The sequence below is a fragment of the Dipodomys spectabilis genome, unplaced genomic scaffold (genome assembly GCF_019054845.1).
Source record: "Dipodomys spectabilis isolate Male_0828 unplaced genomic scaffold, ASM1905484v1 ptg000042l, whole genome shotgun sequence".
Lineage (NCBI taxonomy): Eukaryota > Metazoa > Chordata > Mammalia > Rodentia > Heteromyidae > Dipodomys > Dipodomys spectabilis.
This window is the reverse complement of record NW_024870719.1, coordinates 1,132,688-1,150,742: the sequence shown is the minus strand read 5'-3', so window position 1 is coordinate 1,150,742 and position 18,055 is coordinate 1,132,688. Positions and strand designations below refer to the sequence as shown.

At 38.8% G+C, this 18,055-nt stretch overlaps 1 protein-coding gene across 7 annotated transcripts in view; it reads right to left on the bottom strand.

Moving 5' to 3' along the window:
- The window catches only part of Npas3 (neuronal PAS domain protein 3), an 884,724-nt gene that overhangs the window by 124,755 nt on the left and 741,914 nt on the right, over positions 1-18,055 (bottom strand). For all 7 annotated transcript variants that reach the window (XM_042677878.1, XM_042677875.1, XM_042677876.1 and 4 more), the window contains one exon: positions 1,126-1,300. In XM_042677878.1, the coding sequence (XP_042533812.1) occupies positions 1,126-1,300 (175 nt within the window). The remainder of the gene's footprint in view (positions 1-1,125; positions 1,301-18,055) is intronic.

Below are 18,055 nucleotides of genomic sequence, written 5' to 3'. Positions count from 1 at the left end.
TTATATGAATCTGTTTGAAACAACAGATGAAGTAAAAAAAATTCCAAGCATCTTCGAAGAGTGTAAAAAATAATTTCCTAAGCAAGCAAATACAACTTTGCACTTCACATCAGTCTTTGATTCATTAAAAATCTTAAACTTCTCATGAGAAAAATTAACATTTAAACCACTGCTGCTTGGCCAAGCACTCCACCACACAAGAATATGAAATATCTCCTCTAAAAAAGTACAAAAAGGACAAAACCACAAATGTGGAACTTCAATTAATTTAAAGCCCCAATCAGCAAAGAATAAATCCTTCGCAGATCTAATTACCAGCGCTCTCGGAAGACCCAGACCGACCAGCCAATCTTCCCTGTGTTTGAACAGCTTGATGAACTAGGGGACTGATGGATATCAAGTCATTTTGTTTAATTTATAAATGGATTTTCCCCTAATACTTAAATTATCATCAGTACAACACAATGAAAATGGGAACATTCTGAATGCAAAGTCTATAAGAGTCCTGGAATGAATCCCAAATGAGGAATGTCACCTCTGTTCATTCCTCCATACAATTGATCTAATTAAATACTGAGGGTGGAAAGGCAGTTGAAAATGTAGCCATTTCTGTTTTCTTTTTAGCCTTAATTTATCTGTTCACGTCTTTCAAGTACCTTCTGATGCTTTAGGGGAAAAAAAGGTGGGGTGGGGGCGAGGGGAAGAAAACCCAAGATTTCCGCAAATCCCCAATACTTTTAATTCTCCACAAGCTAACATTTAAAATGCCCTTCTCTTGTAGATTTTACTAAATAACAAATATACATATTACATTGAGTCCTGGTAATAATCAAAGTACAAACGTTCCAAATGAGAAGCTTTTCCTCTCATAATCTGCAAGAGAAACTAAAGAGTGCCTTCAGTGTGTATTGTTCAACTGAAATTAGATCTCTGGATTATACTTATTAAAATGTCTCCTTATTTTCCAATCTCTTCCTTATTTAATTACTGCATGGAACCGAAAGCTCTGTGGAATCGTTAAATACCCTGAGACCTATTTATAGGCTCTTCACATGGGTACCTGGAGCACACTCATTCAGCAAAGGTCCTGCCCACCAACCCACACGTTGGGGCTGAAATTCCCACCTGGCTCAGGGGTCTCGGACTGAGAAGAGGAAGATGCTGAGCTGGCTCCATCCTCAGCGGTGCCCTGCGACAGGAGACCACGCCCAGGTGGGAGCTTCATGCCCAGCTGCTCTGCCATCTCCACGTGGTCTCCCGGGTGGACATAGTCAAAGACGCTGCTGCCTGTCAGCTCCACCTAGAGAGGGACGAGAAAGGGTGGGGAAAGACTTGTCACAGGTTTCTCAGATTTGGATTCTGAGCAGCAATGAAAACATGCTCAGCTGCCTGCAGCCATGCTGCCTCTGATTTCATCTTCTAACATTTTAAGATTCAAACTGAAATAAAAAAAACAAACCTGTGGTTGTTTCTCCTCCCCTCAATGTATTTATTTAGCAATTGTTTCACCCCAATTTTGTCCCCCTTATACACTGTCGTTTACATAAAGCCAGTCTGCCTTTCATCTGGCTGTTTTATCCATCCATCACCAAATACAGACTTGCCTGTTTGGTTGACTTGCTGGATGATTGACTGAATTTTACAGCTTTCTTATGGAGAAGTTGGGCTTTGTGTAAAAACACATCACCTCTTATTTCTATGTAAATTTAATTGTAAGAAGTGCCACTTCCAAATATATGCAAAGGCATAATTTTTTTTTTAAAGATTACCCATTAGGTCTGTAGGCATATGGAGAATTTTCCATGCAAAAGAGGTCATCTGGGGTCTGATGCAGCCATTTTTTCCCCAGTGGTATCAGCTTGTTTTGCCTTCAATCTAATAAAATAACACGGAACAAGATCTCCTCAAGGGCTTCTTTTTCTTTTTCCAGAAGTGTTTTGTTTTGTGTACTCTTTGAATGAGGCTAGCTCCCCACATAGAGGCAGATTGTAAACTATTTTAACAGAGGCCTTGCCTATTTTAGTGCTGACAGACATGGCCCCTCTGTCTGGGTGGCAGGCTGTTTGGGAGGGGGCACAGCAACCGATAAGGACCACCCTTACATCTGAACTTTCCTAATGTTCCTTTTAAGAATAGCTGTAATGCCCCTAATATAATGCACTTGGGTTGTAGGTATTACAGCATGGAGAGGTGCGTTAGCAATAGGACAAGGAAAAGCTTTCTCTGGGTCACTAATGGGTTTCCCGGTCATCTGGAGATGGTCTCAGGCCAGCTAGGAAGGGTCTATAGAAGTTGCTGGAATATTCTACTTTGTTACAAGTTTCTTGCTAGATATTTACCTAGACCTCTTCCCACCTCATTTCCCATTCCTGTAGAATATCCAGCATCTTTCCAAATTCCACCGAATCTGTACCCTTTCACCCTGCCAAGAATGATGGCAGCAATGGGTGAGTTATCACACAGAGTATAATGTTCAGAGCAATTATTCCCTACTGAACTCTAAGTCCCCATAAGATGATCACATCTACTCCCAGACACCATTTTGATAATCTTAACAGCCTCCACATCTTCCACATCTATCAACCAACAGGTAGAGCTAGGAAAAGAGGAGGCTAAACTCAGATTGGTTAATAGCTCTTCCTGAAAAAAAAAAAAGGGCTTTTGTAACTTTTTGCTGAAAATTGTATGTTCTCTTGTTCTTAAATCACATTCTCTGACTGCGTTACCTGACCACTGACAACATAATTTGACAATACCTATTTCTTCCCTTTTGTATTGTTACTGAGAGAACATCAGGATTCAGCGATCAGCTTCTACCCTCTGGGAGGGGGGGGATTACATGGAAATAATCCCTTTAATGTACGCCTTGTCTCTAAGCACTTCACACAGCAATAAATGGGTAAACTGACTTTGAGCAATTAAGAAATTAAATGAAACTAATAGAATGTGTGTTTTAATATTTCTTGATGGTTATTTTGTTTGGGGATTAGTGACTTATGAGGAAGTCACTCATTTTACATGGAGTTCAATTACAGCACTTTAATAAATATCTTGTGTCACCTATCTCAGAAGCTAATGCCTTCCTTTAATACTAAAGTGTGCCTTTTGGCACAGACTACTGATTGTTAGGATGGCAAGCACAAGTAGGAGATACAAAGTATGGTTTTTTTGGGGGTGCTGCCTGTTGCATATTCATGTAAGCCAGTCACGCAGAGAAGAGGCTCAGACCTCTATTTCTACCACCCGACCTGTTTGGACTTGTGCCCACTTCCTCCCAAGAATCAAGCCCTGAGCAGGGCACAACACAAGAAGTCACAATATGCCATTCTGCATGATGGCATGGTGAGGACTTTCTTCTCCAGTGGCATGGACCACCAAGACCCCTCAAACCCTAATACTGATTGACCAGAGTCTTAGACACTGTAATAGTGTCCACTGTAGTTACAGCCAGATGCTTCTATACAAAGTACAAGCTGTTTGGAATCATGACCTGAATTTGAGATCAGAATCTTCTTCTTTTCCAGATGTGTGATCTTGGACAAGTCATTTAACCTCCTTAGGCGTTTGTTTTCTATCCTAAAACCAGCCAGCAATGCTGTTTCTTAAGACCTTGAGGCCTCCACTCATGATGCATTCTGGATAAATCCCCTTGCCCCAGCATGTCACTGGAGGCATAGGTCCAGAGAGCTGGGTGAGAAACAAGACTCATTTTACTGCCCCCCTAGCATCATTTGAAAATGCAGTGAAAGCAGACAGGAAATCATGGTGGGAAAGAGAGAGGGGGAGAAGTAAGCACTCTGAATTGCCTGCTCTTGTAATTCATAAGTGTGCATGATGCATAGAAATGTATGTTCCTGTAGAACTTGGCATTGTGTCATTGCTTTGACTTCAGTGAGCAGGGGTAGTTATAACAAAAAGGTGAGGTGCTTTGGGTCTTGATCATTTCAATATTAACCACTCCTGACTATGTGCAGATACTTTCTATACTGTGTGTAATCTCATACCAGTCTTCTGAATTGATATGCCCTGTCCCATTTTACATACTGTCAGTGGCCACGGTAGAGTGAGAATTTGGATCAAAGTCTGCTTTGATCTATCACCTTATAGCAGTGACATCTAGAGCTATAAAGGCCAAGGTCCTCTGAGGAGTTACTCTGTCATTCATCACTTGTTTTTGTTATTGTTTTTAATGTAAGTCTTAGTGCTTGAATTCAGGGCCTGGGTGCTGTCCCTGGGCTTTTGTGCTCAAAGCTAGGGCTCAATCACTTGGGAGCCACAGGTCCACTTCCAGCTTTTTGGATGGTTAATTGGAGGTAAGAGTCTCGGATTTCCTTACTTTGGCAGGCTTTAAACCGCAATCCTCAGATCTTAGCCTCCTGAATAGCTAGGATTATAGGTGTGAGCCACCAGTGCTCTGCAACTTGATCACTTTTAAGTAGGAAAAGAACTTGAGCTATGAAAGCATCAGGCTGAGAGCAGGAAGCCTGCCAATCTTGGGGCTCAGGATGCTTTGCCATCAAGCTCTTAGGCCAAAGAGAAGTATAAAAGGAGGTGCTGTAACTCAAAAATAGATGGTGGTGGTGGGAAGACAAAACCCTAATTAATATTCACCTCCTATCTTCATCGTTACAATCATCATCACATCTTACATTTATCTAATAATTTCAACATTTTTCATGCTGCTTTCATTTCATTAAATTTGAGAATTAGATCAAAACCTATCTATTAACATCTTCTTACTTAAGCCATGAAAACTCTAGAGTTCTGAGGAGTTACAATGCTTTCATAAGTCTGGCTGTATAGTTGGAGGAGGCTGCAGCCCAGTTGGCTAAATAGTTGTCTACCATATTTCATATAGTTCTATCTCCTCCCATCCCAAGAGGCTTGACCAGGTAAAATAGACTACAGTTCTCACTTCCTACCACTAAATTCTGTATAGCAAAATAAATTACAGAAACTAATACTGAGTCATCTGCCAATGACTCATGCCTGTAATCCTAGCTACTCAGGAGGCTGAGATATGAGGATCATGGTTTGCAGCCAACCTGGGCAGGGAAGTCCTGGGCAAGTTCTGGAAAGACTGAGATTTATTTATTTATATTTTTAATGTAATGAACAGACGTTACCTCATGTTAGTTTTAAGTAGAAAAAAAAAACACAAAAGCTCAATCCAATATTAACTAGGCATTTGATAATTCCTATTTCCTAGCTTTCCAAAACTTTTTCCAACTGATTTTGTGTTACATAGGTAGGACTAACATAAATGATGAATGCAAAATGACAAGTATGGAGGCCTGGAAAAATTAATCTGAGCTTGATTTGGTCAAGCTTGAACTTTATTTTTCAAATATTATGAATGATATTATTAAGTCATAATTTATAAAAGTGAGTTGTATTATAACACCATAATTTAGTCATTTGCAGCAAGTCCTTAGCACAGGCAGGAAGACTTCCACCTTTCTCAGATACCAGTTGAGTTTACTTGAGGCGAGGACTGTGTCAGTTTTGGGGCTCACACAGAGTTTTGAGTGACTCTGAAAACATCACTGGCCAACTTTCATAACCCATTCTGCTCTAGATCTGTGGCAAAACTACTTCAGCTGGTTAGTTTCCAACTTCCAAACCCCATGTCCTCACCCTCTGAATTGTAATATGGTTCCACAAAAACACTATGGGAAGATCCCTTTGTCTTTTTATACATCAAGCAAGCATGTCAATAAGCTTTGTTTGTTCCCCATGGAGTGAACAGTACTCTAACTACAGCCAAGTACTGACAGAGTAAACATGGGGCTGGAAGAGTCTGGTATAAATGAGGAACCAGCACGGATATTTTAAGTCACTTCCATCTTGGAACTTATGAAGAGAATATTTCTTTAAAACAAAAGGAGCAGAAAACCTGCTTTAAGATTATTCTTTAAATATACTTCTGTAAGGGCTGGGAATGTGGCTTAGTGGTAGAATACTTGCCTAGCATACTTGAGGCCTTGGGTTTGATTCCTCAGAACCATATAAACAAAAAAAAGTAATTTAAAAAAGAGTCTTACAGACTTAAAAATACTTCTATCAGCCAGGCACCAGAGGCCATGCCTGTCATCCTAACTACTCCAGAGGCTGAGATCTGAGGACCACAGTTCAAAGCCAGCCCAGGCAGAAAAGTCTATGAGACTCTTATCTCCAATAAACTATTCAGAAGAAGCCAGAAGTGGTACTGTGGCTGAAGTGGTAGAGTGCTAGCCTTGAGCACAACAAACCTCAGAACCAGAAAAAACAAAAACCAACAAAACAAAAATAACTTCTATTTTACAAATAATCCAATTTTGATCTGTACCATTAAAAGGATCATTCAAAACCTGCCACTTAAGGTGGAATGTTTTAAACCTTTTGTAAGATTATATATCTATTCATCCAGCTGTTTACCTATTACCTACCTACCTACCTACCCACCTACCCACCTACCTACCCATGCTGATACTGGGGTTTCAGTTTAGACTTTGTGCTTGCTAGGCAATGCCCCTCTCACTTGAACCATGTCTTCAATGCTTTTATCCACTGGATTATATTTGAGCTAGGGTGCCGCTTTTGGATTGCATTCTCCTATTTCTGCTTCCAAGTAGCTGGGATGATATATTACCACAACCAGTTTTTCCTATTGAGATGAATTCTCAAGAAGGATGTGCCTGGTCTGGTCTGGAACTTTGATAGTCTCCTGTGTAGCTAGGTGGTGATGACTGGTGTTTACCATGCTACTTGGCTATTGGTTGAGATGGGGTTTCACTAACATTATTTGTGGCTAGACTTGAAACACAAGCCTCTTGATCTCTACTTCCTAAAGAGTTGGATTACAGGCATGAGCCTCAGGAAGCCTGTGAAGCACTTAAAATAATTTCTTAAGAGCCTTGGGGTTACCAAGGTGCCTGGAGGCATGGTTAAGCTTTGTCTCTGGAGTCCTTTGAGGGCTGGGCACAATCTTAAGGGGATGCTAGCAATATTTGTAAACAGGGTCCTCCCAAGGGAGAATGAAGTCAGTGGTAAGTGGCTTGGAAATCTAACTCCCAGGTCAGATTTTCAGAACTCCTGAAAGACCCTGACATCCTAGTCAGAAAAATCCTGACCTAGGACAAGGTGGAAATTCTATCTTACCACAGCAGGTTAGGATTTGTAATTTTTTTTGGGGTGGGGGGGAAGGGTCACATTTGTGTTATTGAAGGATAATAAAGTGATAAGAGAATAAAATATAATAAGATATGATAGCTTGATTAGCATAGGTTTTCTTTGGATTTCCTAGTATCTTAATGCCATCTTTCTAACTTCTTACATATTGCAGAACTCTACTGAATATTTATGAACTGTTTTGACAGAAACTTGATGTTCTTTACTGCTCTGTCTCATTCTATGTATTTGCTGACTTATCTGAAGGAAAAAAAAACGCATAAAAGCACCGGGTCTGTTAGAGAAATATGTGTATAAATTAGTAGAACAAGAAGAAAGGAAGGCTCTCTATCAGAACGAGAAGGCAGAATGGAAAATCCTTTCAGTGTCATCAAATAAGAAAACGAACCCACTCTCTTGTTACAGATCTGTTAACAGAGCCTTCCCTTAGAAGAATATGAGCTGAAAGACACCCCATCATGTGTTTATTTTATCTTCAGAAATAAACATTTTGATTCCTGTGGGAGTCGGTGAGGATAACTACATTTTTGATTTTTATATACTTTTCTCTAACCCCTGGAGTGCCTGATGTACAACAAGCATCCAAAGTCATAGTGCATAAACCAGTTCTGAACTCCGATTAACAAGTGCTTCTTTGAGTCCTCAAAGAGGAGAAAGAAAAAGGCAGACTGGGAGAAAAGGAATGAAAGACAAAAGAATGACTTGCCTATGCTCATCCAGATGGTGCATTTGTTTTGAACTATCATTGTTGGTGACTGAATTGACCTGCTAATAACACTGATTACTCCAAGATTCTAAAGTATTTGACAGGGAATTCTGCAGACTCAGGCTTCCGTTAAGAATGTGTAAGCATTTACAGAAATAGTGTGTAAAAGAGATCCACAGACTCTTTGAGGTCTCTTTAATTTTTTTCTAATAAATAAATTATATCCTGCACTGAAACTTTTTTATAACCTTGGCTTAGGTGTACCCCCAAGATACTAAGTTATGGAAGCAATGGTTTCAGAATAGTCTTCATATAGAGGCAATCCAAAAATTCATATGGAAAAATAAAAGACTCCGAATAGCAAAAACGCTCCTCAACGGAAAGAACACTGCTGGAGGAATATCAATACCAAATTTCAAACTCTACTATAAAGCCATAGTAATCAAAACAGCTTGGTATTGGCATAAGAACAGACCTCAGGACCAATGGAATAGAATTGAAAACCCAGAAATGAACCTACAGACCTATAGCCATCTAATCTTCGATAAGGGAGCTAAAACAATAGAATGGAAGAAAGACAGCCTCTTCAGTAAATGGTGCTGGCAAAATTGGTTAACTACATGTAGAAAACTAAAGCTAGATCCTTATATATCACCCTGCACCAGAATCAACTCCAAATGGATCAAAGACCTTGAAGTCAAAGCAGACACTCTGAAAACATTACAGGATGGAATAAGAGAAACCCTAGGTCTCCTTGGCTCAGGCCGAAATTTTTTGAATAGAGACCCGGAAACAAAACAAATCAAAGAAAGGTTGGACAAATGGGATTGCATAAAGTTGCAGAGCTTCTGCAGGGCAAATGACATAGCTAGCAAGATCAATAGAAAGCCCACGGATTGGGAGAAGATCTTTACTAGCCATACAACAGACAAGGGTCTCATATCTAAAATATACTTGGAACTCAAAAAATTAAACCCCCCAACAACAAGTCCTCAAAGAAACAACTGCCCAATAAATAAGTGGGCGAAAGACTTAAAGAGAAACTTCTCTGAAGAAGAAAGAAGGATGGCCAATAGACACATGAAGAAATGTTCAACATCCCTAGCCATAAAAGAAATGCAAATCAAAACAACATTGAGATATCACCTCATTCCAGTTAGAACAGCAAAAATCAAGAACTCTAACAACAACAGATGCTGGAGGGGATGTGGACAGAAAGGAACCTTACTTCATTGTTGGTGGGAATGTAAACTTGTTCAACCACTTTGGAAAGCAGTATGGAGGTTCCTCAAAAGACTCCACATAGAGCTCCCCTATGACCCAGGAATCCCACTTTTGGGCATTTACCCAAATGTTTACAAACAAGACCACACTAAAGCTACCAGCACAACAATGTTTATTGCAGCATTATTTACCATAGCTAAGATAAGGAACCAATCCAGGTGCCCCTCAGTAGATGAATGGATCAAGAAAATGTGGTATATATACTCAATGGAATTCTATGCCTCCATCAGAAAGAATGACATTGCCCCATTTGTTAGGAAATGGAAAAACTTGGAAAAAATTATATTAAGTGAAGTAAGCCAGGCCCAAAGAAACATAGGTCCTATGGTTTCCCTTATTTGCAATATCTAGTATATGTATGAGTCAAGTGGAAAAGGTCAGATAATGTGATGTCAGGAAAATGAACCCTTAGATATGTATTTTAATGTTTTTTTCTTTCATGCATGTGTTTCTAATGCATTTATAAGATTATCTCTTTGTTGCTTTGTATGTCCCTCCCCCACAGTATAACCCCTGCATTCACTATATTTGATGTCAGTATAACTTGTGGAGGAGATGGGGAAAAACCAGTTGTTTAAGGATACAGGTGGACCTGTCGCAACAATGAGAAGTACAAGTTGTCATGTCCAAAATGAGCTTTACAACGTCGGTGCGGGGGGGGGGGGGGAGAGGAAGGGGGAGGAAGGAGAAGGATTGGATTGGGATTGGGGGGTAGGGGGGAGGCTGGGAAGGGATGTGAAGGGTAAACCAAAGGAGGAGGCTGCAATGCTTGGTAAGAAATGTATGCATTATCCTGCCCATGTAATTGTAACCCCTCTGTACAGTATGTTCACAAATAAAATTAAATTAAATTTAAAAAAAAAGAATAGTCTTCATATATCACTATCTTTTCCTCTCATCAAGAGATATTAGTTAAAAGAAAAACCTAAGAAATAAGAAATGCCTTCATTTGAGAGGACAATACATCACAAGGATGAGCCTCGGGAGTTGTGAAGTGACTCAATTTGGAGATTTTTCAAACCTTGTTTTACAAGGTTCCTATAGTTTTGAAGTTTTAAAGTGTCTGTAGGGCAGAAAAGGGCAAAATTTTAGAACTGATCACAGTGCTGGGAAGAGAGAGAGGATGCCATTGGAGGTTACATCACAGTAAAAACTGCAATGATGTGGAGAAAGAAGCATTAGCAATCTAATCAGTCACTGAAGCCCACCCCTCTTTTCTGAAGATCAAACGAATAGTAAGATGTCACTCCCCAGGCTTCTCTATTACCTTGGTGGTAAGGAGACCCATCAACATAAAATTCTTGATAGTGGCATAGTTAATCCATTATCCTCAAATTTTACATGGTTCAATATTTGTCATTTAAATTAGGACACACTGAGATGGATACATGCTATATACAGCCAGACTTCAGTATCAATACATCTCAATTTTAGTTTAATTATTTTTATTATTCTCAGTCAATTTTGTTCCTCTCTTTTTTTTGATCATGCATGTAACAAGAAAAAATAGAAAATGTTAAGATTGAGAGTTAAATATTTTCTTGACTCTAAACAATGTTTTTTAAGTTAGAGAAAGATAACTGGTTTAGGAAAGCCATAATAATTTGGGCTTTCCCTATTCTTTTGAATCTTACACAGAGTGATTTTTATTTTCTTTTAGTCATGGTGAGAGAGTACAGTTTATAGACTAAAACACAAAAAATAATCACATAGATAACAATAAATACTATAATGGGCATGAATAACACAACCATCCCTGGTTATTTTTAAAGGGGCTGACCTAGGATGGAAGGCTAGCTAGTGTCCTCAGTAGGAACCCAGTCACTATGTTTAAGTAATGCTTTTGAGAGAAAATGAAAGTAATCTACAAAGCATTTTTCTCTATCCTTCAAGAACCCTTCATGTTGAAGAGAAAGCAACGTAAAAGATGGATCTTGCTCAACTGACATCCTGGTTTCTTAGACTAGAGCATAACATCATGCCTGCAATGTAGGAAAGTAAACTGGTGGCCTTTTTCATGTCACTATGAAGGGTCTTAAAAATGTCATGTCTATCACAGAGTCACAAGACAGTAATTAATGAGGCAACGAGAATGCAGCAGGAAGGTCACAAGTTCGGAACCAGCCTCGGCTACACTGGCTCAACTGAAAGAGCACCAGCTGTGAATAGAAAAGCCAAGTGAGACCTTGAGATCCTTTGTTCATGCCCCAGAACCAACACTTCATATATACCACCATGATCACCACCACCACCAACAGCAACAATAACAAAAAAATCTCAGAGTTGAGTTCAACTTTCCCATAAGTACAAGCAAGACTCATCTAAGGAAACCACCTAGTATGCTAAACTACTTTAGCCATGAGCATAAATCCAATACAAAGAACAAGGAGGAAGAAAATCCTTTGTGCTATGATCAATCACTGATCCTTTTAGAACTTTCCTTGCTGATACCATTAAGTAAATCTTAGGAACCTTCTGAAGGCCATGTGGATACTATAGCCCCGACAAATAATTTATTTCTAGTGGATTACTAGTAAGAAAAAAGTCCATGTACTGTTATTTTATTCTGGCAATTGTAACTACTAACTGTGGTAATGTTGAGGTTATTTTCTTTGAAGCAAGTCAATACTCTGAGTACTCTCTTGGTGCTATTTTAAAGGGATAAGTTAAATTCACAACTGTTTAATAGCAGACTGTGAGTTAGTCTTGTTACAATAGAGAATGTAAATAGAACTGGTAAGGGAAGAAAATTGATCAAAAGTAATGAGTCATTCCAGAGGCTAAAGGCAGTGCTTGTTTTTCTTGAGTTATTTGTTAGGGAACTGTGATAATATTAGTGGTCATGGGGTAAACCCTTCCAAACCTGATGTTCTGTCTCAACAGAAATAATGCTTTAGTCATATACATATTACTTGGCATTTATCCATGAATATTCTTTATCCATGAATATTCTTAAGAGCCATGCTGTCAATATGGTAGCCACAGGTCAAGGGTGGCTATTGAGTACTTGAAATGTGGCTACTCTTAGTTGTAATAAGTTATACATGGAAGATAATATCAAGTTTCAGAGACTTAGTATTAAATAAAAATGCAAAGCATTTTATATTTTGAATATGTGAAACAATAAAATAAATTATTGACATTTTTTTGGTTTTTACCCTTTAAAATGTAGCTACGGGCTGGGAAGGTGGTTCAGTAGTAGAGTGCTTGACTTGCATGCCTGAGGTCCTGGGTTTGATTCCTCAGCACCATATAAGCAGAAATAAAACAGAAGTGGCACTGTGGCTCAAGTGGTAGAGCTCAGAGACAGAGCCCAGATCACACGACCGACCAAAAAAAAAAAAAAAAGGAAAAAAAAAGGAAAAAAATGCAGCTCTGAGAAAAATTTAAATTATATATGTGCTTTGTGGTGTTTCTATTTAACAGTGCTACTCTAGAACCAAGAATTCCTGTGGCAGAACATAAAGTTCTAGAATTTCATGGCAATGACCGGAAAAAAAAAGAGGTGTGAGAATAAAAAGACTGAGTTTGTAAACGTGACCAGTCAGCCAATCAAATATTTGTGTGTGTGTGTGTGTGTGTGTGTATGTGTGTGCACGTGTGCATGCACACGCACCAGTATCAGGGCTAGAATTCAGGGCCTGGGTGCTGTCCTTCAGCTTTTTCACTCAAGGCTGATGTTCTACCACTTGAGCTGCACTTCTGGCTTTTTGTGATTGAGTCTCAAAGACTTTCTTGCCCAGGCTGTGTTCAAACCCTATTGTCAGATTTCAGTCTTCTGTATAACTAGGATTAGAAGCATGCACTACTGGTGCCCAGCTAATCATTTGTTCTTCGCAATCATTTGGGATTATGAGGATAAAACAATATTGAAACTCTTCACCTGCATCCAAGGACTTGATAATTTACTTTATCAAACACAGAGTAAACTGATATGACAAAAATATAAGATGATACCATGTAGGATATGATTGACTTGTGACATGAGCATTATGGATCATTGCCACTTAGTTTTTCTAGATCCTTTCTAAATTTCCTTAAAATGCAGAATCATAGGCTCCCTTGATCTTGAGTTTCAGAACCTAGCACTCTTTGTTTCAAGGAGCTTCTGGGTGATGCTGATTAAACTCAGTCATGATTCACACCAGTCTAGATGTATCCAGCTGATGGATGTGAATCAAATGCATGAGGAACAACTCCCATTTGGTCCCATACAGAGAAGAGAGTTAGCTTGGATGAAAAGATGAGAGCAATCTAAGACCAGTCCTAACTATACTGGGGCTGATAACGACATGGATGATGTGCTCCCCTGTTGTTGCGTTCAGCCTAAGACATTGGGGAAAACATGTAGAGGCTCAACAAACACTGAATGATTGATATTGGCCCTAAGGAGACAGAGCTATGCTAGTGTTCATTAACTTTGCATGCACTTAAATACTAAAGATCAGTTCCATGTAATCATTTATAGGAAGTGCCATTGCTTGTTTCTCTTCTCAAGACTGTGCCTCCAAGATAACAGTCTTATTGTAATAGAGACCAGAATCATCCCCTAATTGAAGCACACTTCTTGTCCTATGTATTTCAGCTCTGGACCCAAGATTTTCATCCTGTTTATTCTGCTTTTTGATATATGAATGGACTCAACTTATGATAGATGGTTTTTCCCTCCACAAGTGAGCACAAATATATGATGCACTTTGAAAATTTAAATCTAGCTTCTTCCTTCCATAGACTTTCTTGTAGACTTGTCTTTTCACCTGACCATGAGTTTAACAACAACTCTGTGAGCCATTCTCTTGTTAGGGAGGAAAGAAGGAGTTCAAGATGAGGAACACTTCAGTAATTTTCTCTTAATTGGGAAAACACAGAACCTCAAGATATGTGCTCTACTATTCAAGTGAACCCCTGATATGTTTTCAGTCTATTTCCTTGCCATCTGGACATGGTGGTATGGCTCAGTAGCTAGAAGATTCTCTCAAAGTTTTGCTCCAGGATGTGAATCAAGAGTCAGATAACATGCATTCTTCATCCATTAAGACAAGCATCAGTATATTGGAGATGAGCCAGGTTTTGATTTACCAATTCTTTTAAGTAAGCTTTACAAAGCTAGTGAAACTTTCAAGTTTTACCACACTCTACCAGTTTTGCCTTAAAAACCAATAGGAGAATCAAAAAATACACTGAAAATGGGAAGAGAGGGGGTGAAAAACTTATCAAAAGTAAAATTGGATTAAGAGTCAATCAAAACCCAACTGTGAATTTATCATTTCAATGAATTTCAATGAATGGTTTAAAATCTGTTTGAAATCTATTTGAAAATGAATATGTAATAATATAGACATATCTCCTTTTCAAAGGCAGTATTGTCAGATGTATTCTGAGCATTATAATTCATGAACAGAGTAGATGACTATTTGAGAAGTATTAAAATGAGCTGACTTTTCAATACAAGTGTCTTCACAATAAGTTTTTTTTTCTATTCTGGGCAATTCAGAAATGTAGACAATTGTGGTAGAAAAATAATATGTATTGTAATATTCATTGTACAGTAGTAGTATAGTAAGTGGCAATTCTGGACATTACAAGAGACACAAGGATTATTTTCTGTGATTGCACAGAGACTACTTGGATTTCTTGTGAAGCTTTTGCATTGGAAATGAGATTCATCAGTCTGAACGGGCCAGGGTTAGAGCCCTTAGCAACATGCTTATTTTGTAGAAGGTCACTCAATAATAACTTCCTCTGCCCTCCAAGCTTATTAAGACTGACTGGCATATATTAATGAAAACACCTGATTCTCCAACCATAAAACCCAGACAAAGACTTTATTTTAATATTAAGGAAGGAACCCTTAATTAGCAGGGTTTCAAAAATGTCAGCTTCTTCTATTAGCTGTTCTGGTCCATCAAAGCCATAATCCCTACTGTCAAATTTCATCACATGATAGACAGTTTGCTGGCTGTCTTTTTTTTTTTCTTTTTACTGATCATACCGACTGAAGCTTTTAATTTTTTTTATTTTGCCATCACATTTAACAACTCATTGTGCATTTGCCTGTTATCCTCTTGATTTTCTTCTTTGCTTTTAAAGAGTCTTAACACATGTCAGCTGAAAAAGGTGAGGAAAACATTGCAGAAACACAAGTATTACACGTGAATACATATGCATTCCTAGATGTATAATTAAAGACTCCTGAAAGATCTGGGCTTGCTTATATTGATTGTCTTCAAGAGCAAATAAATGTGATGTCCCCAAAACACAGACAAATAATATAACCTCAGATGATTCTTCAGTTTTGATGTGTCAAAAGAAGGGGGAGGGTTGGAGGGATTCTGAAAAAGAACCCAAGATCTTTTAAGATACACAATTAGCCATTCACATACCTGCCTATGGTAAGGATTCATTGGAGCATCTCAGCTTTGTATTGCCCTTCAGAAGCAAGATAAATCTCATGTATCTAGCAGGACAGAATAAACACAGAGCTCTTAAAGTATTTAAATCTGATTCAAAACATTTATTGTTGATTAAACCCTTTTGCAAATGGAAAAGTTTATGCTGGTCATAGCAAGAGGAAGACAAAATCCCAAAACAAAATAAAACAAGTACGAATCAGAGGTGCATGAGCAGCATTTCTTTTCTTTTCCTTTCTTTTTTTCTTTTGTGGGCAGCATTTCTAAAGCCATAGAGGCACCCCACTCTCTATAGAGAAGTGAATATGGATGCTCCCAAAGGTGAGATAAGAGTTTTCTTGTTTGGAAATGAATTATAAGAATGAACTGGGAAGGAGTAGTTGGAGCTGGAAGACATGGCTGCAAGAGACTGACTACTACCCATCCCCATCCTCTTTAACAGGGATCAGGGATTTCATCAGAGAACACAGAATGTGTGCTCAGGGTGCTTGCTTGTCTTCACTGAAGCAATGGACAATGGTAGTATGTCTATTAGTATTTCTCCCTTTTTATTTTAACCTGTTTTGTACCAGCAACTGGGGCTTGAACTCAGATCTGGGTGCTATCCCTTAGCTTTTAAACAGAAAGCTGACATTCTATCACTTAAGCCACAGATCCACTTCCGGCACTTTTGCTAGTTAACTGGAGATAAGATTCTCATGGACTTTCCTGTCTGGGCTGGTTTTGAGCTGCAGATATATCCTCAGATCTCAGCCTCTTGAGTAGCTAGGATTACAGGTATGAGCCACCAGCACCTGACTTGACTATAACATTTTTGTCTCAAAAAACGAGTCCAGAAAGTTTATCCGCTGTCCAGATCTGCATATATTTATCTCATCCATTTCTGCCACTCCTCTGAGCTGTGAGAAAGCAGCCCCAGTAGGAGCTGGAATGGATAGATGGTCTCCTATCCCACATGCAAAATACTCAGGGTTCTCCTTCTAAGCAAGTTCTACTCAGTTCTTTTATGTCTGGGGATTCTTTTTAATTTCTATCTCTGAGCATCTTTTTTATTTTTTCAGCATTGAGTCTATTGTCTCAGCCGCTTTACATAATCACAAATACAAACCAGTCCCATAGAATGTCAATTTCAATTCACTAATAAGTTGCCATCACTCCAATACCATAATTATTTTGCTTCCTTAGAGAAATAGAGATCGTTGAAGGTACCCTTTCTGATAACTTATTAGTTGAATTTATAGCCAGCCCTTCATACAATGCAATGGTTGTAGGGTGACTGTCCATAATTACTTTGAAGTCTCTTGTTCTAATTTTAATTGCATCACTTAGAAACGATATCCTGTATTTGAAACTGATAGGTTTTTCCTTTCTCTGCCAAATATTTCAAAAGGCACCTCTTTTAAGGATAGTCAGCTAGGAGTTTTGGAGCAAAATGTTTGGTTGGGATTTGGGATAGTAAAGTTCAATTGTTTGGCTAATTGTTGACACCCAAGCTGTGTTCCAATAAGCTTTCTAACACTCTGCTATGTACCTAATAGAGAATACTGGTTATGAATGTCAACTCTAGAGGCAAATGGCCTGGGATCTAAATCATTATTTCCCCCAAAGGGTAAGTTACCTACTTCTTTCAATTATAATGATTCTAATGGTATCTACCTGACTGCTGTCAAGCATAAATTAGACAATTCATAACATGTATCAAACAAAAGCAAATCTAACAGCTAGTGAGTCATGAGTGAATATAACTGCATGCTTATTTAATGGACGTAAGCTCTTTGAGGGCAGAAGTCACACTTGTCTACTGCTATAATCCAGGATGCCCAGTCTTCTACATAGATATCAATCAAATGTAAGAGTGAGATACAAGTAACTGATGTTTAACATCTTGTGAGAACTGAGCAGACTCAGAAAGGTTTGCTCCAACACAGAAGGCCCAGATGACTTAACTGTTCCGCTTACTCATTCACTGTATATGCAGGACTAATTCCGATCTTCCAGGACTTGGACTCTGAAGGATGGTATCACCATTATAAACTCAACAAAACCATTTAGGCTTGGCTAGGAGTCATATAATAATAAAGTATAGTAAACTGAGGGAGGAATGTAGGTCATGTGGGAAAGAAAGAAAGCTGCTATAGATCTATGGATCTGGATCCAGGTGGAGTACCAAGTATATACATGATTCCCTCACTTGACACATCATCTTCTCTGAATGAGCAGATAACTAAAGAAAATGGTGGTAGAGGAGCATGTGCAAGGTATGCTGACTTTGCAGGCTGAGACAGGGAGAAAAGTGTGGCTGGCATTCCAGAAAATCAATATGCCTGAGATTTGCAGGACTTCGAGGCAATATTTGGCTTAAAAAGTCAGCGTTTCTCCTCCCTCATCCAGGCAGTTGGCACCTCTCATGAGCAACAGGACGTTACCCAGTGTCTGAAATGCATCTCTTCTCATCTCATCACAGCCAGCCCAACACAAGTATCAT